Raw genomic sequence first — 26516 nt, forward strand, 5'->3', positions numbered from 1 at the left:
GTTCGGAACAGAGCACATCACATCACATCATATCACAGCACAACAAAGGACAGCGCAATACAATACAACACAGTATAGTATAGTGTAGTGAACATAACACAATTTCTCTCTGTTTTAATCATTCACTTCTTGTAGATGATGCTGCGTACAGCACAGACGATTCAACGATTTAAGGATAAATCCGATGAACCTGGACAAAAGTCAGCAATTGTACAATATTTTGATGCCTTACTGGACCACGGACAACTCAATCAACTTGAAGCAATAGAACTTTGTAGTACTGTTATACAGGAGGGAAGACCACAATTAATTGAAAAATGGGTTCGAGACGACAAGGTATACATTCTATGAAAGTTTGCTATTTTGAGCCAATAGATGGCAGTAGTGATGCGGGCGTTAGAAATTCGTATATTATTGCGTCAAAATTAACTTATACATGCCTCTCGTTCTACAATATTTTACAAGATTAATTTCATACAATGCACAGTCCAAAACCTTTAATTACTCAAAAAAATAAAAAAATTAAAACAATAATGTGATGTTAAATGAAGGACCCAAAGTTTATGAAAATAACTCTATTTACTGGCGTTGTTACCCTTTGAGTTGATGGGAGTACTCAAATCTCACTGGACGTTTTACTGGATTCTGACCGACTTTCACCCTTCTTTCTCTCCCCTCCCCCCCTTTTTTTTTAGCTCGAATGCAGTGAAGAACTGAGTGAGATGATAAAACCGATCGACATGAATTTATCCATGATAGTATATGAGAGAGCTATTGTCAATGCTCAAGCAGAGGTAACATTATTTCTCTATTTGTTCTATAGTGATGTAGTCTAGAGTTTTTAAAGCTACACTACCTGTAGCTGGAGTATTATTGTTTTCAACCAAATAACCAACAATTTGTTCATTGAAAGTTGTTAAAATACCAAAAAAAAATAATTAGACATTGTACATGTTGAATTAGAGGTCTATTTTATCCATAAGTATTACAGTATTGAATATGTTGAAATCCTGATCGCTGATTTAAGGGTGCGGACCCAACAAATCAATTTTAAAGGAATTATCGTACCATATTATGACGTGTACAGCTACACAAATATGTTTACACACAGGTTATTTAATACGGTTTCTGGTTGTATGATATTATGATTAAATCATCATGCCTAACAAAACAGTTTAAAAAACAATCCATTTGAGTGAGGAAGACGATTTCAATGTTAACCTTTTAAAAGTGACATTAGTTATTGCTAACATATGTCATAACTGTAGCCCTACTACATAGAACCCATTATAAAGACATGGTATAGAGATTTGTTAGTCTCAATGTTTGGTAGTAAATACAATAAGGCTGTAACACATGTTTACTTTTAACTTTACGCAATAGCTCACATTCGCAAACAAATTTCCAGTTCTCCTGGTACTTCATATACACATAAAGAAACTATATAACTGTTCTTATCAAACCATGGTATGTAATACAAGTCTCTGATGTTCCAACATGCTGGGCCAAGTGTTATTAATCCAATTCATTTGCTTACTTTCCAAATCTGTAACAAGTTCCCCTTGTCAACGATTGGTTGCCAGTGGTTGTCGAAGAAACCCCAGATATAGAATAAAAGAAGGTTTCATGGTTAAATCAATTTGTTTTTCTCGTGTTTCATTTGTTCTCACAGCCACAACGGGTCAACTCACAAGTCTATCATCAACAGGCCAACCAACAAACACACCAACAGGTACTACCACGGGCCAACCAACAAACACACTTACAGTACAACAAACAAACATACGGACAGGCAAACCAACAAACACACTCACGAGTACACCCACAGGCCAACCAATATGCAATGGTATCCCCCAAAAAGACGAGGGCACTGTATGATTTCCAAGGGACCAGCTCTAGAGACTTAGTATTCAAACAAGGGGAAATTATTAGTGATATTGAAGAAGGTAGGTAGTTATTTTCATTATTATCATTATATGTGTTTGGTGTAATAAACTATTTTGATTATATTTTTGTCTTGTTTCGTATTGTATTGTATTGTATTGTATTGTATTGTATTGTATTGTATTGTATTGTATTGTATTGTATTGTATTGTATTGTATTGTATTGTATTGTATTGTATTGTCTTGTATTGTATTGTATTGTATTGTCTTTCAAGTGTACTATCATAATTACCCATGTTTCGGTGTTTAGTTTGTTGTGTATTTAAGATGTTGGAGCCTGTAAATGGAACTCTTCCCGTAGGTTATCCTTATACATACATACATACATAATACATAATACATAATACATACATACATACATACATACATATACATACATACATACATACTTACACACATACACACACATACTCAAGCAGGAAACATTATCTAAAACTCTCATAACTGTGTTTTGCAATGGAATCATTCAAACAGTAGACGACAAAATATTTGGTACATGTAGTACGTAGTTCTAATGAAACAATGGTAAATACACTTGGCAATGATGTAGCATGTAAGAGAAATGTGTTTTAATGCGATATATCAAACGAGTACTAATTAGTTTTTTATATACATATTCTTTTAGTTGATGCTAATTGGTACAGAGGCACACTACGCGGTAGAACAGGAATCTTTCCAAAAAACTTCGTAGAAGAAGTGAGAGATAGAGCACCACCCCCACTGCCATCGTCACCACCCTCAGCACAACCCTCGCCACATAGGTCGTCACAACCCACGGGCTTTGGTGGATCAATGCATAGAAATGATAGTACGGGATCGAATACCGCCAGTTCTAGACAATCATCTGTACACAGTAACACCGGTACACCATTTGAACAACTCATGAACGAATACAAAATGCGAACCAACAGTAAAAAGAGTTCAGGTGATGGTGGCACAGATTAAAGTTTTGATATTCTTTAAAGACGATTATGACGATGGATATGGCTTTGTTATCACCATGGAAACAGTCTCGTCATCACCTTGGAAACCTCCATGTTATCACTATTGATAAAGCCATGTTATCAACATAGATACAGCCACGTTATTACACTGATACGAACATGTTTCAATCACCATGTATATAGGCATATTATCACTATGGATATGTGTTATCACCATAAAATCACCCACGTTATCACCATGGAAACAGCCATGTTATCACCGCAAATATAGCCCATGTTAACATCATGGATACATCTAAGTTATCATCATGGAAATCTCATTTGTATCACCATGAAAATATCTATGTTATCACGGTGGAAATATTGATGTTATCACGATGGATACATCCTTGTTATCACCATATAGACTTCTTTTTATCACCATGGCAAACTCCATCATGGTACATCTATGTTATCACATAGATACAGCCATGTTATCACTTGGATACGTTATGTTATCAACATGAAAACCTCCACGTTGTTAACAATAGTTTCGGTATCATAAACATGACGTATGTTATCGGATTTCATAAATAGAAGTGCTATGGAAATTTTTTCAGTCAGATACGATGCAACAAAGCACACGTGTGTATGCACGTACGTGCGTACGTACGTGTGTCACACTGCCTTATCATATGCATGTGTATGTATGTTTGTGTTAGTGCTTGTGCGCGTGGGTACAGGTGCGGCATATTGCAGTCACGCATAGTTACTTTAATTTTAATTAATTGGTTGATCTTCTGATAAAAGACTGATTTTATATGAGAATGTATCTTAAGTGTTTGAATTAATCTATACTTTGATTTGTTTATGACGCAAAAATGTGTGTGTGTGTGTGTGTGTGTGTGTGTGTGTGTGTTTGTCTGTTTGTTTGTTTGTCTGTCTTTACAATCAATCAATATGTCTTTCTATCTTTTTTCTGGCTGGCTGGCTGACTGTCTGTCTGTCTGTCTGTCTGTCTGTCTGTCTGTCTGTCGGTACCACAAACCGCAAGACATGAACGAGAAAGGGAATGTCCGTATATCCACACCACAAACTAAGTAGACATTTCATTTTTGCACCACGTGTTTTATAAATAATTAAAAAAATTAAAAAAGGGATTAATCATTGTTGATATATTTTCAAGCTCCCAGTACTATATTGGCTATCGCCATTTTCGTTAATATTGGACCTCATAAAAAACCCCTACGGTTACTGCAATCTGTTCAATCCTTCTAATTAGGTGGAATTCAACCCGATATATCATGTCTGCTCGACATATCATATAAAGGTCGGATGACCTGATTGGTAGCTAGCTGGTATTTATAAACTGCAATATTTGACCAGCATCATACTGTGAGAAGCAGACGAACCTTTCTCATTTCAACTATGCCATTGAAAAGGTTGTGTGTCCTCTACACCAAGTTAAAACTTGAGCATGTACAATAAATGTTTGACTGTTGTTTATCAGTGTCTATCAAAAACATGGTTTCGACATTTGTAGTTAAAGCACCATAGAGAATAAAGGATTAGGTGATACACCATAAAGACCTGGAGAACTTAATTCATGGTGATGAAACGTATACAGATAGAAAGACAGGTTCATAATCTGCACATATCATGGATTCGATCCTTGCAGCAATTTGTGTCTGTTTGCTTTAAGCAATTATGCAGATTTTGAACCATGTGTTATGTTTATGCTGCAGTCAACCCAGCTGTACAAATTTGACAGAGACGCAGGCACACAGACAGACACGGACAGACACGGACACAGACAGACACACAGACAATCGGACAGACAGACAGACAGACAGACACACATTGAGATTATATGTTATATTGTTAACTGGGTTAACTGAGTGATCATACATTTTTTGTAATTTTTTTCTTCAAATTATTGAAGAGAAATACTCTTTACGCAGATAATTTAACATGAATTCAAGTTAATCTAGTATTGTAAACTAATTACAATCTAACGTCTTCCAAATCAGCATGTTATTTAGTCATTCTAAAAATCTGCTTCTATTATCATTGAATTCAAAATCAGGAATAGTGTCCGAATTTTAACTTAGATATTTTGCAACATACATGATATGATTCCACTAAATGGACATGTTTCCATTTGTTTATTTTCAATGTTTCATGCTAGAAGGAAAAACAGCCTTGGGCCCTTGCACGCTAGATCTAAAAATATAAGAATCTATGGTAAACAATGCAATCAACATTAATTCATACGCCATATACAGTAATTCTATACTAATATATAATAACATCTCTAACGCACACTAGCTGATGACGCGTCCTGCCCAGTTGGTGACTCGCCCTGCCCAGTTGGTGGTTGAACCGTCACTGCATATAGAGATATATTACATTCTTCGTAACATAGTGCATGCAATGGAAACATAAACATCACTGCTAGTCTGACCTGTCTGTCCTATAATAGCAAACCAATACCTATAAATAGTTAAACTGGTTACTACTTGACATTTCTACTGAGTTACACTTCAATTATTTTATCAATACAACCTGACATGTATATTGATGACCTTGTTCCTTCTTGCAAATTATTCTGTTTGTCAGTTCAGACGAACACATGTTTTGTTCAGCCTTCATCTTTATTTTACATTCGAACTCCAAAAACTTCAACGTGTGCATTTCAATCACAGAATTCCAAGTTTAACTAATAAACCCCTTCACGGAGTGGATTCACAAGAACAAAACTTGATCGGCTGGATTTCAGAATTAAATGCGTTTACAAATAATTGTACCTTTATATTTTATGTCTTTAAATTAAAACTGTTGTAGTTGTGGAAGTATACGTAGTTGTTGCATATTATTTTCAGCAATTTTTGTTGCTATGGTGACAAAAACATGTGGCCATGGCAATACCTTGACATAGTATTCTCAGAACATCAGACTGTTGAACAAGTCCACAGGTGTGGACAAAAGATTCACGAGTTTTTGCTTTCACTAAAATAAACATCAACTGCGTGCAGCGTTTCAAAAGTTATTACTGATCATACATACGATGAAGGTGGTTCATTGGAGAGCTTAGTTTAAAATTGGTGTCGAAGTTGTTTGAGGAAAGTCTTATTTTTTGCGCGAATAGAAAATAGAATTTGAATATTCAGAATGGTGTAGATGGAGTTTGTTGGTAACTATAGGAGATACACATTGAATGATGAAGAATGAAAATAAAGACACCGTGTTGGTTGATATGTCAACCAGTGTAACAGTTAGATTAAGGCATTTTTACATTCTCTATGTAACCATTGTGATGCAAAACAACAACAACAACAACAACAACAACAACAACAACAACAACAACAACAACAGTGAAGTCCTGCCAGAGGGCGATCTTTTTATTTCAAGTTAGGTGGAGTCATACCATTTACTGACGAAATGATGGCAATTGAGGAAATTGAGTCAGGTCTTGAATTGAATTCTCCCGTCTTCCTTATTTCTTCTTCGGAATTGTACTTTCAAACTAAAAAACGAGAATGCCATCTGTACTATCCATCCTTAGAAGACAACATGTGAGTAGAACATTTGACTGAAGTTCGTTGTACTCACTTTGCATTTATACGTCTTTGCTCCAAGATAACGACGTATGCCTCCTTTCATCAGCTATTTTGTTCAAAACGATGGAAAATCCTCAAAATGTCCCTCGAAACGCAGGTGTGGTTTCCCTAGAAACAATTATTCCTATACTGCTGCGTCTGTCTTAACAGTGAATAGCGAAATATTACTTTTTGATTGAAGGCGTCTTCATATAGATTTGCCTAAACTGTGAATCCCCAGTTGGTAATCTCCAGAGTAATTCCAAAACTTTTCAAAGTAGAGTCTCTGACGAACTGGCTTTAAGTTGACCAAACCGGTTTCTGCAAGAACCGACTAACGTCTGCTGCTCATGACGACAACAATTATGCAAATATAGTTAAATCCGAGCTGTAATGCATTGCATGACCTTTTGAGGGCATGTCAAGGAAACATCACATGACGATGTACGTTGTGTTGTCATCAATGGATTGACATACTTCCCAAGCAAACGTAATATTGTGACATCACATGTCATAATAACATGTGGCCTGTATAGGGGGTCCTTGCGTATTTTGTTATGTGATCCGTATCACTCACAATAATATTTGATTGGTTAGAACATTTATATAAATATTCATCACGTATTTGATTGGTTGAGTTCGGAGGTGTGTCTGTGGCTTTCGCTACATGACCTACATGCCACGATTGTATATAAAGTGGCAACGCTAACACGTGGAGAACAACAATTTGTATGCAAGACGGAAATACTGAAGACCTTGTTTTATAAGCAACCTACCGAAGATATTCAAGGTAATGGAAATGATTTTATAACTTCTTTAAGATTTCTTTCCCCTGTCGATCACTGTGATTAATTCTGACTCCTTGTCAATGACATCCGATCAAGTTTAAGTCTTGCAATATTATAAGCCTCACTCGTTAAACCACGTGTTAAACCCAGGAGCAGTTACTTTTACAACTATTGCATATAAGTTTGTGGAACTTTTTTCTGCCTTAGCTGTTCACTTATCGATCGATTGTGTTGTTGGTGTTCTTTCAAATTAGCTAGTTTGTCACTCAGTTAACAAATCAGAAATGTTTATACTTTAAATTTTTATTTTACAAAATATTTCACGAAAGATTCCAACAACTGTGGGTGTTAACTCTGAACTATTTGAAGTCTTGTCTGTAACCACACATATCTTTTACGGTTAACTATTCTCTTATCGTGAGATTTTGTGTGTTTTTTTCAGTTCATACTCAACTTTTCAACTCAACAAAATATTCAAAATGGTTTACAACAAGAACGTTCAACCAACTGTTGGTGTAAAGTTTGTCTGTGCTGGTACAGCTGCCTGTATGGCAGATATGATAACCTTTCCCTTGGACACTGCCAAAGTACGACTACAGGTAAATAATTTTCATTTCTTGTTCGACTTTGTATCCATTTCAGAACACCTTTAGATCTGTTGCAACTTGCAAGTCAGCTAAACCTACAGTTGAATTACTATATGATGTGTTTGTTCTCTTTTACAGATTCAGGGTGAAGGGTCAAAGGTTACCAAGAAGAGTATCAGCGCTATTACCAAGTCTCTTGTGAGGAAGTCCATCAAACCGGAAGTTCGTTACAATGGGATGGTTGGTACTATTTCTACAATTGCACACCAAGAAGGACCACGTGCACTCTACAATGGACTTAATGCTGGCTTACAACGTCAGATGAGTTTTGCATCAGTTAGAATCGGTCTCTATGACTCAGTGAAACAATACTACCAAAGTGGAATAGCATATAGTAAGTATGAAGTCAGTTTACTATCGACTATTTTAATCTTTAACTTTCATTAAATAATTTCTATATATCATAACTTTATCTTAGAATATTATGTAATAGTTCTGCACTATGCATTTTCAAATGTTCATTTTGATTTTAAACAGTATTGAACATTTTTCTACCATATATATCTTTAAGCCCTTCTTCCAAAATAGGGAGATGATTTCTCTTATTAAAGTTCATATAACAATATACATCATATGCAATATGTTAAATTTAAAATCATCTTGGAGTTAATCTTGATTCATATTTGCAATTAAAATGGCATTTTCACTGACGAAAATGTATTTTATTCTCTATTTCACAGGTCTGCCTGGTGGTGGCGTCATTACTCGTGTTCTTGCTGGCATGACAACTGGTGCTATGGCGATTCTTGTTGCCCAGCCAACGGATGTTGTCAAAGTGCGTCTTCAAGCTCAGTCCAACCAAGGTGGACCTAAGCGTTACCATGGAGCTTTCCATGCTTATAAAACAATCGCAAAAACAGAAGGAGTAAGGGGACTTTATAGAGGTAAGTTTACAAAAAACCGTACATTTATTAAGCCTTTTTTCTTTGAATTTCTAAACATTTATTTAATTCTAGCATAGAAGTAAAACGTGAAAGACAATAATAAATAATTAAACTATTTAAAATTTAGTCTAAATTTCATTTGGATATTAATATCTGGTATTATTTGATAAATTGTTATTTGTAGCAAATGTATATCGCGTAAGATCTTATCAAGAAGCAAAACACTTAGTACTGAAATTCTAATGGTAACATATGACTTCTAAAATTCACTGCAAAATAAATAATTTGTCATTTGGGTATTTTACAGGAACCTTACCTAATGTAACACGTAATGCTGTTATCAACTCAGCTGAATTGGTTGTCTATGACTTGACTAAAGAGAAGATTCTCTCCCTCAAACTTTTATCTGATAGTCTACCATGTCACTTTGTTTCTGCTTTCTGTGCTGGTTTCATTGCAACCTGTGTCGCCTCTCCAGTCGACGTAGTCAAGACAAGGTTTATGAACTCCAGTAAAGGACAGTACAGAGGTGCTATTGACTGCGCCGTCAAGATGTTTAAGGAGGGTGGTGCGAAGTCGTTCTACAAAGGGTAGGTGTCATTGGCTGTTACCTTCACAAGTGTCTTTCAATTAGATTGGTTTTACTTTGAGAGCTATACTTCTTTTAACCAATCATGAAACGTTAAAAAACCTAGATGACTTCATTTGTTATTCATGCCCACAACCAATGGAATTTCTAGTCTTAGTAGTCAATCAAGTCTTTAGATTTTTATCCATTTAAATGTGTGTAATCGAAACTGAATCCTGTATTTATATTTAAAGAGAGCAACGAACCCAGTTTTTACAGTCTCGGTAGACCATCGTACTGTTGTTAAGGCTCTCATCTATAATGCTGTCAGTCGTGTCAATCCGTCAAGAACCCCTAATACCCCACAGTAATCCTAGCTAACTGCATCAATATATCGATACTGTTTATATTACAGTAAGTACATTTAGACATTATCTTTCCAACACTCACCATAATAATAGTTCTAACCTTACTTTGTATCTATTGTCTTATTAGATTCATGCCGTCCTTTATGCGTCTTGGATCCTGGAATGTCTTTATGTTTATTTTCTACGAACAATTGAAGAAAGAAGTAATGCAACGACGACAACAACAACACGCCCAGGTGATGTGATTAACTGAAGTATGTGGTTACCATGGAAACCCCTGCTATGACAACATAATGTTGATATTATGAAAACTATGCGTGTCACCATGGAAATCTGATATGACAATCGTAATATTGATATGATGGAAGCTGTGTGTGTATCAATGTGACGTTTACTACTGAGTATTTTAGTAATGCAATCTTACAGTGATATGATCATAGCATTTCACCACGACAGTGATATCAGCCCAAGTATCCATCGAGGTCCGCAGCAGGGACACGAGTATGAGAGGAGAAAGACAGTAGAACGAGGTCGCGAGAGCCCATCGTTGTCGCAGAGACAGGAGTACGAACAATCCCTGTCAACGACATGGGCAAGAAAGTTCATCATTGTTATAGTAACATGTGTAAGCGAGTTCATCTGAAGTAATGATGGGATAGACTTGCGGGGTCATCTCTGTATGACATGAGCACGACAGTTCATCCATGTAATTAATATGCACAGGAGATCTACAGTTCATCCTTATCGGTGAATCGAGTTCATTAATGTTGGAGACGCGAGAATGAGGTTCCGTCCCGTAAGTGATATCCCAAGAGTTCATCCCATTCAAATGACCGGATTAAGTTTACTTATACAGTTGTGTGTGAGATAAAGCAAAGGAACTATCGGATATTGCTTACGTGCACACGAATATTGTCTTCTGTCAGTGCTGAGGTGAGAAGTCGTTATAAACATTAGAATAATTCGTTACACTTTAATCTGGTCTATGTCTTCGTCGCGTCCTTTTGAGAAGTAGTAATACTTATCCATAATAAGGATGTAGTACTTAAAACTATATCTGCTGGCGATTAAGTTATTTCCTCCGAACTGTGATAGATATGGAACCGTCTTTCTGTGAAAAATATTCATTGAGTTTGTTCCGTTTTACAGCTGGATTTTTATTATTTTATTTATTCATTTCATATCGCCATATATATTTGATAGATTTCACCTTCTCAAGGATAGAATTGTAAGAATGTGGAACCTAATTCGCATCGAATACAAGATTTAGTCTAAATATTGATGAAGTTAACTTATTTGTATTTTTTGAATTCTCAAAATGTATGTTGTCTTCACGACAGGATAGTTCGATGGATACTTTTAGAAATGTTGCTGACAACGATTCAATTAATACGGACATAACTTTTGACACAAACTATTTCTATCGCTTCATTGTGGTACTGATTGTGTGTTTTTCTATTCAGAATATGTAAATAATGTAACGTTAATGTTATGCATTTCATGTACATTTCGAGAAAACTTTTGTACATTTGTATTTGAAAAGAGTGTAAATTTTCAGTTTCTGTATATATGGTTGATTTTCGACGTGAAATGTTTACTTTACCATATGCAATTTACATTGATTATGTATATTTTGATAATAACATTGTTGTATATTAATAGCATTTATTTAATAGATATTGATAATAAAGAGTTTTCATTCAAAATTAATTAACGCCCGAGTATGAAAAACGATTATTTTATTGTATATATGTATGTATGTATGTATGTATGTATGTATGTATGTATGTATGTATGTATGTATGTATGTATGTATGTATGTGATGAGGGCGCTCTTTATTATAACTTTTTAGTAACATCGTGTAAACTTAGTACCCGGGTCGTTGTACTAAAACGACCACTGTTAAGGCCTCCAAGTCAAGGTTTCTTGATAAGCAAAAATGCGAATGACATTTTTTGACAGACTGAAATATACCGTATTGTAAAAATAAACTGACGAGACTGCGCTGTAGGTTGCAAAAAAAAAGTGTTTAGTTTGAGACGGAGTTTGATATACATTAGTTTTTACAAATAGCTTGAAGGACACTGCAAATACAGGAGTTTTTAATTCGACACAGATCATTTTTTTAAAGATAAAGACATACGTACGATATGCTAACTTCCTAAGGCCTATATCTGGCAAAGTTCCATGTTGAACTATCATTGGATATAGAATGTATGCTGAAATAGCGTGGGAATAGTACCGTACATATCATGAATTGACATGACGTGTGTATTAACTCTGTTGAAAAGAGAAGGGTAACCTTTGACCCAAGGCTTTCAATCGTTCCCCGTAAATATACTGTGTTAAAAACAGCCTTATTTACAGCATTCTCAATAAAGGGCTAGTTGTAATAAGTGATATATAGAGCCCTAGGACGTTGAAGGATCCTGGGATTAATCTGCCAAGATCCGGTTTATGTTTATTTACAAAATCTTTATACTATTATTTTTCTTACGGTATGGACGAACAACTTATTGTGATGGTCACGTGGGTGTTTTTTTCTTCGTTTTAATTTGTGTAATCCCTTCTCGGATATTGGAAATATATCGATTAGGTCGCAAATATCGATTATATATTATTGAGACGTGTCAAAGTCAAAGACATCCGTAAGCCTTCGACTGCCCAGTCTGCTCATGCATTATACAAGGTACATAAATCATATGCATTCCCACGTACACACCGGCTGTATTTTTCTGATTCTCGGAAAAGACTGGAGGACACATCAAGGGAGAGTCCCAGATTTCAACTAATATATACAGTATATACATGCACAATACGGTCGTGGTGGTCACGTGATTGAAACTCTGACGTGTGACCTTTTCAGCTGAGGTCAACTGAATGTAAAGAAGGTGGCATTGTCAGCCTTTGGAAACTGCATAATCAAAATAAATAAAGAAACGAATTACCCTCAAGTCTATTTTGTAATAACAACTATTGTACAACTTCCTATTTCTCTGATAAAACGGTAGTTCCGCTTTGAATCCGGGAATAAACAATTCATCGTCGAAGTGGTCTTGAGTTTTAATACATGTTATGTCCTAAAGTTAAGAGGGTCTGTGTACAACGTTACAAAGAGAACTAGCTATTACATTTCCTTTGTATTTTGTATTCAAAGAGAACCAACTGTACGTGAATCGTCAACCAAATCTCTGGAGTGGTGATTGCACGTACAATGTACAACGTATTGTAGCTCGTTTCATGGCAGTGTACCGTTCAGTGGCTCTGTTTGATACAACCATGCAGAAACCAATTCAATAAGTAACTATACGCGCTACACTTTTAAGATAGCAAGATTTAATGAATACAGTTTCTTGCTACATTTTGTCTAAATGGAATCAACAAGTGCCATCATACAGACATCAAATTCAGACATCAAAACAATGGGCGCCAGTGTGTCTGCGTCTAGTTGCAGAACGTGTAAATAGTTTAATTTTTAGACAAAATGTAGCAAGAAAGTGCGATATTGTTATCTGAAAGTGTAGAATGTATGCGTAGTTTCTGGTTGATTTCTGCGTAGTTGTATCAAACAGAGACAGTGAACGCTAACATGAAATGTGCTGTATCTCAATATCTGATTACAATCTGGTTATTTAATTTACTTGACGTCGTTTATGTCACGACGCCGTGGCAGACTTCTCGTGAGAAAGTAAACAAATCAGATCTTGAAAATACGCTGATTGTAATCATAATGACAACTGGTACTAGTATGACTTCCTTCTACAAATTCTGTTAAAGTCGACGTACATAATCGTATCACAATAAGACTGATGGAAATGCGGCAATGAACAAATCATGGGAAGGAAAGAAAAGAGAAAAGAAGGAGTCTATCAAAATTATATTCCCCTGGAGTGATATAACTGAGCACCAATGTAGAGTTCTAAACTCCATTTCGAAATTTGATAAATGTGTATATGCAATACCTATCTAATGCACACATAGGTTGGTATTTCAAAAACAATACAATGTAATAAATTTTAGGGTAAACTTGTGAGTTGTTGGTGGGTCTTGATCAACCAAACAACAACGCTATCTCCAAGTGTAGAGTCACTTTACAATTCAATACTAAAATACTAAAAATAAAATATTAAAAGTAAAACAAGTCTCAATTAAATACGGATGAAATTTGTAGAAATGTTAGTTACCTCATCGTTCATCTATTATGGTTTAGAAATGTTAAGAACCTAAGAAAAATATTACCTGACTTTGTAGGTACCAATTGATTTGGGTCTATTTATATCATTGTTGCCAAACGAACAAAAAAACATGAAAAAAGGGGTGGGGTTCCAGGTTCTATCACATGATCTAGCAATGTAATCAGAAATGAAAATCAACTAAAGCTAAGAGTAGGTGTGAACCGGTATAATGACATGTATATGACTAGTTGTCATCACTAGTAAGACCACATCAAACATTACAACTAGTACAGTCAAAATATTATATCAGACATGTCAGGGTCGTTTTTAATTCAACACAATACTATTGTAGTACTTTTATTAATTCACTACCTGTCTGCCACCCCCCCCCACACACACACGCACACACGCATACATACATACATACATACATACATACATACATACATACATACATACATACATACATACATACATACATACATACATACATACATACATACATACATACATACATACATACACCCATACATACATACATACATACATACATACATACATACATACATACATACATACATACATACATACATACACGCATACATACATACATACATACATACATACATACATACATACATACATACATACATACATACATACATACATACATACATACATACATACTTTTCACACCATGTACATGGACATGTTCTTCCTGTTTTGATTGTTAATTAATGGTGTAGCAACGTTTGATGACATCAGATTAAATGTATTGATAAAGGCAATGTCATGTCAACTGTCAGCGGTGCAGGTGGCGACTCGAAAACTTCTGGAATTACGAGGTGCGCAGATATATTTAATTCATTGTCGGCCAACAGTTTCAGTTGGTGGCCGACTATTTCATAATGCAATGACAGCGAAATGAAACGTGAGATGGGAGTGGATGTTTGTCAGATTTTGGGGGAGCCAGACGATAAAATGTGGCAGTGTTTGTCAGATGTTTGTGGAGCTAGACAATGCAATATAGCAGTGTTTACAGTCACACTTTTGCCAAGCCTGACGACGTACGTTTAGAATCAGGTGTTGTGATTTTAATTGTAGAACGTTATATACTAGGTATTGTGTAGTGAGGAGCGATTTGTAATTTTTTTTTAAAAAAACGTGTTCGAACGCGGAAGTTGGGTGACGACATCCAGCCGTGGTATCGATAGATTCTTTCTGCCATCTTCCGCTTTTTATGACCTAATATAAATGAGAACTTCCACACATAGACGTATTACTACGAGTAAATGGAACCGTTCGGTAGTTTGTCTAACAGCTGACACAGGTGACTTAAATTTACTGGTAGAGAAATTGGTTATCCATGCCACTGATAAGCAGAAGTTAAATGTGTTATTTCAAACGCTTACCGGCATTTACTTGAAGATCTTGTGGAATTGAACTGTTTTGACGAGATGGTGGCATTATTCGGGTTGCTGTCTTTCTTCGTGTTTGTCTTTAGTAGTGACGCTAACAAAGTCACGAGTCGATCGCCATATCTGAGGACTCCCTACAACCAAACTATCATTGAAGGTGAGACGATAATTTTAGAATGTGGATTCGAAAATGTGAATTTTACTACACATCTGTGGTACAGGGAAAGTAGTAAAATAATCGAGAATTTGAAAATTTTGTGTTCACGGGATAACAGGCTTCGGGTGACAAACTTTGAAGAGAATGGTTATACTGTCTATACACTTGCGATCAAAGATGCGAGAGTATCGGACACTGGCGAATACTGGTGCAGTGTCAACGACTCTGCGAACGGACTATCATCTTCGACGAGAAGCAAAATCTTCGTTATCGAGAAAAGCAGCTTCCCTCGTTGTGAACTGACTGTCACTAATACTAGTCTACCTGTTGATAATATTGTGGACGGTATGAGTGTTCGTTTATCATGTTTTTCGGAACTAAATGAAAATGTTACACTGACAATTGATAAGAATGGAATTCCAGACGCGACATCAGATACCGGAGAGATATCCAAAGTACTAACTATGGGAAGAGAAAACGTGGCAGACGTGTACACCTGTAAAGCTAGTCGTGGGTCTGACATAACAATATCTGAATGCACGTTCGGACCACTCGATATGAAATATGCGCCAAAAGTTACAGTTCTTCAATTGCGTGCCGCAAATAATGAATTGGTTTTATTCTGTCATGTAGACGCGAACCCGAAAGTAACAAGATTCGAGTGGTTATATAATGATATCATATTAAATAGTAGTATTGTTGCTAACGGTTTCCAGTTCACGAGGTACGACAACGGTGAAATACTCCGCGCCACTGGTCTGTTAACTGCAGATGATGTATCAAACACAACAGTAATTTGTACAGCTTGGAATGATATCGGTTCTAATTCTGATGAACTGATTGTGGTTGCAACTGACGATTCAACAAATTGCACACCAATTGGTGTTATCGTTGGAATAACCGTTACTATAGTAGTATTCGTTCAAATCGTTGTCATTTTTGTAGTGTGGTTGATTTGCGGGAAGAGAAGAGAGAGAAATGAAACTTGTACCGCTAATGAACCTAGAAGGAAGTTTCTGCACAAACCCTGTGGGCGAAAACGGACAGCTAAGGATGGCGGTAAGATAAAAGACAAAGCTGGGAATCCCACAACTAGTACTGCAGGTCGTGAAAGCTCTATATATAATGATCTGTCTGATGAAGTTGAAATGACAAGCCTTCACAAGGAGTGTATATATGAAACTTTGAAGGGTTTACCACTTATGTTATTATCGAGACAAAAAGTTGAGGAAAATAGCGGAGAAAGTAGTAGTGCGCATGTGGTGTCACGATTGGAAAACCTTTACAGGAACGAAACAAGTAATAACGGGCATCAATCCGGTGAACGAAGCAGATTTTATCGAACTGTCAATGTTGCTCAAGAAAATATGAACCACGACTCTCCGACAGGTGAAGACGACATTGCAGGTGACCAATTGACAGAAGAACTGTACTGTTCGATGGGGTCACATGACAAACACGTGACAGAGGGTGCACAGGGGATCAGTATCACTGTAACACCGAGCGAAGATTACAGTACTAAATGTAAAGCGAAATCAAATCCTGTTGAACGAAGAAAGGCAAAAGCGACGCTGAGTCCCCGTAGCCACCAGAATGACATATATGTTAGTATGCATCTGTCAAACGATGAAGAAGTTGACCTTGACCAAATGGACGATGGACAATTCGTATACGACACCCTTCCAAGATCACGTGACGTATCTCGTCACAAACCTAGTATACACTGTGAAAATAGTACAAGCTGAATGTTGTAGACATTTTACTTTGGTGTAAATATTTACTCAAAGTCTTGGTTAAACTATGATATAATGTGAATGACGACGCACGCCTTTTGTGACGTTAAACCTGCACTGCACTTTTTTCATCTGCAACTAACCGAAGATATATTCACTAAAATTGGTCAATTATTTATAAAAGTATACTGTATCTGTTAATTAGTGGTCAATATTATCCGTGAGTGGTGTAGTGACAAGTGTAAATCTTGAGTAAAAGTTTGGCTTTGAATCTGTCATCATGTCAAAACTGCACTAGTTGTAACTGGAATATCAGTTTTCGATCAGACAGCCACAATACTCACTGAAATTGTTCAAACACAGACATTGTGTGTGGTCGATATTATCCAATAAGTAGTACAGAAGCAGGTTGAAATCATGATTTCAGTTGAGGGCGCTGATTTATGGGTGCGGACCCCAAAACCGATTTTATTTGATCTATCATGTGTACAGCTACAAAAAAATACGTTTTCAGGGTGTACGATATTATGAGTAAATTAATTTTAAAAAATTAAAAACCCCAAACGTTCCAGTTACAGCTACTGCAGCTTTAAAATGAAGTTTTCAAGCATTGTTAGTACAGAGTTTCCTCAATTCTTAGTATGTGTATGAATAAATTATGTCATCGCATTTGTATATATACTAAATCCCTGAATACCAAGTCAGAGCTCTGTCATGAGTATGTGACCGCTAAATATGCTTCCATAAGGAGAATTTCACAGGTTCCTTTAAATTTCAGCAAAAATGAAAAAATGTATAATCTCACCTTATGTCCCTTTAAGAGTTAAAACCCTAGATGAACTCAGTATTGTTTAAAGTTGGAAATGGGCTCAATTTAGTGCCATATTTTGTTATATCACATACGCATACGTGTTTGATATAAAAAGAGTGCTTCTACTTGAAGTGTTTCTTTGCTATCTTAATATTGTTCCTGCTCTGTTCTTTCTGTTTGTGTCGTTCTTCATAGAACTCAATAAGTGCTAATATGCAGGTCTGTAGCTAGGCAACCACGTGAAGGGCTTGTAAGAATTGTGTCACGTGACAATACATTATAGTGAGTGTCAACTTTTATATACAACCCGCGAAAAAAAGCCAATGCGTTTACGTGAATGAAGTGAGTCAAGGAGAGAATTCACACAAAGACATAAAAGGTTAACCCTTTCATGACTAGAGACGAGTTTTAAATAATATGGGGACCCAATTTATATGAATATTTTCATAATTACAATAATATTACTTTGTTAGGAAGTAACATTTCTTTAATTCCAGTCTAAAATGAAGTTGATATATGCCAAAAACTTACATAAAACAAGAATTTTATCCACACAATTTTGGCGGGAATGTTTTCAGTATTGAAGGGGTTAAACAACAATACCACTGATATAAAACAACAGTGGGTGCCTCTGATTTAGGTTCACGCAATGTTTTATCAGTTTGTTTATATCTGTGAAAGTTATGATGTAAGTCATACTCAATGTTAGTGTTCTATCAGTAAACAGGGTAATAACATCCGGGCTCCACTGTTATTTGTGTTTGCTAGCACTGACACTAATGACATTTTATGTTTTTGCATGAGCCTTGTCTCATTCCTGCTTACCACAAACAAGCAAACGCATCGGTGTTTTTTTGCGGGTTGTATATCAACAGTTTCCTTTTTTTAAATTTCTAATTGTCATTTGTGGTGAAACGATTTATAACTTGAAGTGCTATTTGTTATTATGTAGGCAATGAAACAATCCCTAATAAATTAATATAAGGACATATATATAGAGGACCCAATTCAGTCGTGGTATAATAATCTTTATGACCCGGATATGGGTTTTGTGACCGATGTTGTACAGTGGAAGGCCGACTCTAGGAGGGCCCGTAAGCAGACTACTGAGGTCTGCAAAACCCATAGTAAAACCCATAGTAAAACCCATAGTAAAACACATCGTAAAACCCATAGTAAAACACATAGTAAAACACATAGTAAAACCCATAGTAAAACCCATAGTAAAACACACAGTAAAACATATAGTAAAACACACAGTAAAACACATAGTAAAACCCATAGTAAAACACATAGTAAAACACATAGTAAAACCCATAGTAAAACACATAGTAAAACCCATAGTAAAACACACAGTAAAACACATAGTAAAACACACAGTAAAACACATAGTAAAACACATAGTAAAACACATAGTAAAACACACAGTAAAACACACAGTAAAACACATAGTAAAACACATAGTAAAACACATAGTAAAACACACAGTAAAACACACAGTAAAACACATAGTAAAACACATAGTAAAACACATAGTAAAACACACAGTAAAACACATAGTAAAACACATAGTAAAACCCATAGTAAAACACATAGTACAAGTTTTATCATATACCCCATGTAGTGGCATGGAAACATCATTTGAATCACATAATCACATAAATTGGCAGTGAAATATTAGTTTATTTGCAGAAATGTCAAAATAGTGAAGAAATCAACAAAGCCAAATCACTGTGTTATCCTAGCTAATGAAAAATATAATTAAAATAATATCAAGAATTAAACATTTTTTATTGGTAATGGCATTTGTACACCGGCGTGGGCGTTACTTGTCAAGCGACAGTGACTAATCGGGCGATCAGCCAATCAGGTGTCCTCAAACTGCATATATTCAATTGTTAATTTTCTAGCTTCACTTTAAAAAATTTGATATTTCGAATATATTTCATAATATTCTAATATATTTAAATTCTGAATGTTTTAATATTATTTCCCAAAGTTTTGTCAGTTTCTGCTGATTTACTTTGTTTTGAACAATACAATCAAAGACTATATACAACAATATTCGACCAACTGTATATCTTAGCCTGTCTCAAGTGTGCTGCAACTACCTACTAGCAGCTAGTTTCTCTATTGATCACAGTGTAATCTTTCACTCTCTGATGTTTACTTAGAGTACATTTGACCAGTGGTGTTTTAAGTAGAGTGTTCAGGATATCAACACTGCGGGATATCTAATCTGGTATAATAAACAAAAGTTGTAAAGTTGCATTGTGTTCTAGTTGCTAATTTAACATCAAATGTTGGAGTTGTTTGTTTACCGTCTGAGTGAAGTGAGTGAGTGTATGTGTGTCATATTATCTGTGTAGTGACTAACCAGCCTTGGTCTTATCAGTGGGTTATACCTCCATGGTCTTGTCAACAATATATTTACAATTAAACATCAGGGAGTGAAAGATAAAGGAACTTGCTGCTAGTAGGTGTTTCGGCACAGCTTGAGAAAGGCTAAGAGGTACAGTTGGTCGAACATTGTTGTAATTAAAGTTTTGTTGCTTATTTCACATGCGACGAATTCAGAATGACATTTTTGACCCATGCAGACGACAGACTGATAGACGAACGAACGGATAGACAGTTCATACTTGTCGACCTTTTTTTCAATGTCGTAGAGGGCGTTGATTTTTAATTTTTTTTCGCCAGATTAAAGAAATATCGAATCTGAATTTGCCTTGTCGTGAGGAACGTAGATTTAACTACGGCAGCCCTTATACAATATTTAGTTTCTGTACAGTTGACTTCTGTACCCACACTACCAGGAAGAATGAAAATTATTTAGGAGTTTATTAAAATGACCTTGGACAATTTAATGATAACCTTGTTCACCATGAGCTATTTACAAAGTAATTTATCATCAATTAATGTAGTTCTCTGTTATGATTATATTATAGTTACTGATAAGAAGTGGTTATTTATAGACATTGAAAATATAAGGATGTAGTACATACATACATACATACATACATACATACATACATACATACATGCATACATGCATACATGCATGCATGCATGCATGCATGCATACATACATACATACATACATACATACATACATACATACATACATACGTACGTACGTACATGCATACATGCATACATGCATACATACATGCATACATGCATACATACATGCATGCATGCATGCATGCATACATACATACATACATACATACATACATACATACATGCATACATGCATATACATACATACATACATACATACATACATACATGCATGCATACATGCATACATGCATACATACATGCATGCATGCATGCATACATACATACATACATACATACATACATACATACATACATACATACATACACACACATACATACACACATACACACACACACACACACACACACACACACACACACACACACACACACACTAGAGGAAGTTACATGTAGTGACAGCAAAGTTCAGAATTCACAATTCAACTACGGAATGTCTGAAAGCTTACAGTTCAGATTCGGTTTATAATCACTAGTCACTGTAATTCACTTGACAAAAATGTTCAGACTTCAGACATTTATCGATTACAAGATTGACCTATAGTTATCAGTCTGTATTCGCGTATAAATACTTCAGCTTGATACATTTTATTAATATATATGAACAATACTAGTGTAATATCACTAGTGTCGACGTCTACTGACATGCGCACAGTCGTTTTGAACGGATTCAATAGACAAAAGAACGACTTCAAGAAACCTCCTCAAAAAACCCACACGTATATAAAAGTTGTCGGACACGGAAGTTCAGGCAGTAAAATTATACAATAGTACAATACAAGGATCTCGGATCGGTGGCGCAACACATGATCTCCACCAAAACACCGTCGCTCACTTTCAATTAAGCTGGAAAACTTTCCTTCACGTGTACTGAAATTTTGTGCTAAATTGGAACGGTTACCATGGTGAACTGACACTACGTCACGTTACAAGGTGTCAACGATACTTCGTCTGTGATACCTGATAGAAATTTCTGTTTTCTTGCCCGCCTTGTTGTTGGGCGTCCCGTCGGACAATGGCTATCAAGTGTTCCCACTTGTTCGGCCTGTGTATCGCTTACATTATTTTATACTACACTGCAGTACACTCGATGGCATCTGAAAGTATAATGAACAACACGGTTATAGAAGGTGAGAGTTTAATTTTGCCTTGCCAGGTACAAATTGACGGCAATTTCACGGTCGATTGGTTCAAAGATGAAGCACAACTTAGTCGAGACTTTACCACGTTACTAGACGGAAGCGCCTGCTTGATCGATCAGTCTCCATTACATATTTTAGGCGACCAAAGTACAGGAGCTTACAACTTGTACATCGAGAAAGTTCATATTGAGTATGCTGGTCAATATTCCTGCAAGGTGATGTTAGTGAACAACACCGAGGTAATAAAGACAACCAAGCACACGGTTTTAGTCATACCGACAGAAAGCTTCCCGCGTTGTGATGTGTTCCTAGACGATGAAAGTTCCAGTGTTGAGAATGGCGTCGTCAAAGTTGGTACCCGTGCAGAACTTTCATGTGTTTCCGTTCTGACGACATCTGTGGAACTAACCCTTACAACAGGTAAGAAGAACACGGTATCAGAGCTTCACAGTGGGATTGACATTATAACAGAAACTGTAGAATTCGGTCTTGACGATGATGGAAAAATGTACACATGTACAGCGAACAGTTCACAACTCTCGAGTACCTATCAATGTGATTTTGGTCCGTTTCAAGTACACAGTGTACCCGATGAGTATGCTCCCCTTGTCGAGTTGAAACAACTGCATGACCCAAACAATGGTGGTATATCACTTCTGTGTAAAGTTGACGCTAACCCACCGGTAGACACATTTACCTGGTCGTATGATCATAAGCCGATAGAACAATCTTTGATTGGTCGATACAAACTGGAAAGTTACGACAATCTAGAAATATTAATTATAGATGATGTTACTGACGAGGACAGTGACGTCACAGTTGAATGTCAGGCAACAAACAAACATGGCTTAGGGCGAGACCGTGATGAGATAACGCTTGATATCAAAAATGATTCAAAAACATTTTTCGAGGAATATTTTGTGATCATTATTGCTGGAGCGGGTGCGATTGTATTTTTAATCGCAGAGATCATCGTCATTTCTGTGGCTTGTCGCAAATGTAAAGGGAAAAGGAGAGAAAATTATACCTGGGGAGGTGGGGAATTTGGTCCTGATAGTCTTGAAATGGTTAAGTCTGAAAAGGACAGTCAACCAAATGTGAATCGTGCACGGTCCAACGATTACGTAGAGGACACTACTGTTTCTGTGAATAGTGGACCACCGAAGTCAACAAGCTCTAACTATATACAAATTGAAGAATCTGCCAAAATGTCTGTAACACCCGAAATTTTGGTAACATCTGATGACACTACGAACAGTGACAACCATGGAAATCTTTCGTCCCATCCTAGCTATGCGACTTTGAAGCCACCGCCATCACTCACAGGTCTAGTTGGCGAAGGTGAAAGTGAGTATCTTTCAGTGGAAGACATTGCAGGCGACAGAGACAGTCACACGTACCTGACTTTTAACGGCAACACGGATGAAAATAACCCTCCCCCTGCGACCAAATTTGGGAACACGTTAACCGTCCAAAACGTGTTGCCAAAATATCAAGCTGGTCGCCACCTTCTTCACGTCGACACAAACCTTCACAACACAGAAGATGACTCGGAGTATGTTCCAATGAACGCCAGGGATAGTAAAGTCGATTATAGCCTGTTTAACGAACTTCCTGATGATCTCAAAAACGCCACCATAGATACCACTAACACAAACGAAATAAGTGGTCTTCGAGTCCCTACCATGGGTGACATGGGAAACAAGAACCATACTTACCCAGCTCCTTTCAGCTACGTGCCAACGGTACTACCGACCATAGTACAGCCAGCACACAGTGATCGTCCTTATGGCCCTCACGATACAGATATACAGGACCCAAACAGTTTGTATGTTGCCATGACAGCAGACGATACAAACGAAGTTGATAACCTGTTTGACAGACTACCACCAGACTTCAAGACATATACTTATAACGTCTAAATTCCACGAAAAGCTCCTGATAACGTTTGCAATATGTTCAAGAGTTTAGATCGCATTCTCCCTATATAGTTATCTGAAATGTCTCTTTCAAATGCAACCGAAGTCATACTAATTGTGCAAATATAAACGTGGCAGATGGTACTGTTTATTCCAATGAACATCTTCATCTCAGCAATCATCTTTCATCAAACTAAGAATGAAGTGTTGTTTACCCCTAAAGTTTTAGGGAAACAAAAGGAGGTGATTTTAACTCACTCAGAGTTGCATTTGGGGATGCTCAGAGCCCCTGCTTAGGGAGCCAGAAAAGCCATTTCTACACACCCTATACATAGCACAGCATCTCTAAAATGGCTTTATAAAAGTTGACAAATCTGGCTTAGAGCGAAGAGGCCTTCTGTACACCGGCATGGGGCATGGCATTCTGGGAAATGGCCAAACAATGTTGTGAGAACACAAAGTAGGCCACTCATAAAACAATGCAGCTAAAATCACGAGTCAAAATCAGCCTCGCTTTGGTTTTTTAATTTTCGCAATCGTAATACAATATTATCAATGAAGCTTTCCATTCGCACTATTGCGACATCATAAAAGTATATGTGAATAATAAATAAACTTGCTTAGTATAGAGTTGTATATTTGAGTCCGATCCATCAATGATTTAAATATCGGGAATTGATTTAATTATGCATATATTATATTATTCAAGCACTACTTTATTTACTACTTAGATTGTCATTTACGATGTATACCATATTTACTAGATTCTGAAAAGGGACAGTTTGGAACTTTATAGTCGATCTTTCTTTCATATACAAAATGTATCCGTATGTTTTTCTTAACTTTTGAAACATGTTGAATCATGTGTAATAACTGTTACACCTTTCACAATCAATTAAGTTTTGGTTGCATAAAAATGGTAAAACACCCCAGTCTAGTTTTAATAACAAGCTCGATGATGTATACTTAGTCATATATCTTTATCACGTTGTGTTTTTATTTAGAGATTTGTACATACTTACTAATACCTTTATCACACCGTGTTAGCATTCAGCTGCAAGTCATGTTGATTTGCTACCAAAATAGTATTTGAACTTTATTCATCTGAAATGAACATTGGCTCCATAATCCCATTAACCCCACACTGATACAATACAATGGTTTTCTAAAAAGACCACACTACTTATGAGGAATTTTGAATTCAACTATTTTTTTTACTATGTAATAGTTTTAAATGTAGCTTTTGTGATTAAAAGAAGTCACTGACTTAACGTCTTCTAGACAATCTGATATTGAATTTAGTTGTTTTCAAATTTAACCTCTGACCTTTGACATTTTTCTTGAAATATAATTTTCATGTAATGTATCTACTGCGCATGTGCTACTAGCGTCTATCGTTGTTATCACAGTGGCTCTGAAGTTTATTTCTTTAAAGTAAACGGTAAACTTCAGAAAAGGCGTATTTTAAACTATTTGCGTTTATTGTATCAGTTTGTATCAATCGCAATCATTAACATACAATATGACGTCATTGACTTATAGTTTAGTCTATTTTTGCTGAGTAGTTTTGGTTTTGTTGAGTGGAGGTATGTAGGGGTATTGAAATCGTAAGGCTATTGCAAAACACAGACGACAATACAAAGTAAGTCGCTCTCGTTGACCTCTGACCTCTGGTAAATATTTCACCGAGACTGTAAATAAAACGAGGCGATAGAAATCCATTTTGTATTGTCAGCCACGATACAGTATGTGTCACACATTTTAATACCAAGTCACGACGGCAGAATAGACGTAATGGGAAAAACGTGTAGTTATGTTTGCCCTTAAAAGGTCATTCTCGGTGAAGGTGGTGGTGATGTCGTGAAAATGGCTATGTATAGATTTTATCACAATGTGCGGAAACGCTATATACAAGGAATACTTCCTCAAACCATAGACGCACGAGAGAGACTCTCCCCCAATGTCTATGCTAAAACAGCCATCCATGGACAGAAGTGAACGACATTACAATCTGGAGTTTCGTGCTGCATGACAGACATCTTGGGCACAATAGAAAACCAAAGCTATTGTGCAGACCAAAAATGTAATTGTGAAGCACGATTGACATTTTGTAAAGCCGATGTAGTCGAAGAAATGACTTGCACAATACACCTTTTTTGACACGACTGAACTGTAATTGTGCAGTGCGATTGACATTTTGCAGGCCGACACAGTCGAAGAAATTATACTAGCTCCAAACAGAAATTTCTAAATAAATCATGAAACTGTTTTTAGAAAAAAAAACTTGTGTCAGATCGTGTAATGACATGATATACTCGTAATATAGCACAGCGTGAACAGTATTGGTTCACCTGT

At 36.3% G+C, this 26516-nt stretch overlaps 2 protein-coding genes across 2 annotated transcripts in view; both read left to right on the forward strand.

Annotated features, from left to right (window-relative positions):
* LOC144453156 (clathrin heavy chain 1-like) overlaps nt 1–3303 on the forward strand; it is an 8570-nt gene extending 5267 nt beyond the window's left edge. Inside the window, exons 8-11 of the mRNA XM_078144435.1 lie at nt 136–336; nt 696–794; nt 1673–1946; nt 2570–3303. Of these exons, the coding sequence (XP_078000561.1) occupies nt 136–336; nt 696–794; nt 1673–1946; nt 2570–2889 (894 nt within the window). The 3' untranslated portion in view covers nt 2890–3303. The remainder of the gene's footprint in view (nt 1–135; nt 337–695; nt 795–1672; nt 1947–2569) is intronic.
* Nucleotides 3304–7198: 3895 nt separating this feature from the next.
* LOC144452985 (dicarboxylate carrier UCP2-like) lies at nt 7199–10104 on the forward strand. The gene is made up of 6 exons (XM_078144235.1): nt 7199–7256; nt 7697–7853; nt 7980–8235; nt 8582–8785; nt 9093–9375; nt 9849–10104. Exons 2-6 carry the CDS (start codon nt 7734–7736, stop codon nt 9964–9966), a joined length of 981 nt encoding a protein of 326 aa, XP_078000361.1. The 5' UTR covers nt 7199–7256; nt 7697–7733; the 3' UTR covers nt 9967–10104.
* The last annotated feature ends 16412 nt before the right edge of the window (nt 10105–26516 follow it).

This window comes from Glandiceps talaboti, chromosome 23 (assembly GCF_964340395.1).
Source record: "Glandiceps talaboti chromosome 23, keGlaTala1.1, whole genome shotgun sequence".
Taxonomy (NCBI): domain Eukaryota; kingdom Metazoa; phylum Hemichordata; class Enteropneusta; family Spengelidae; genus Glandiceps; species Glandiceps talaboti.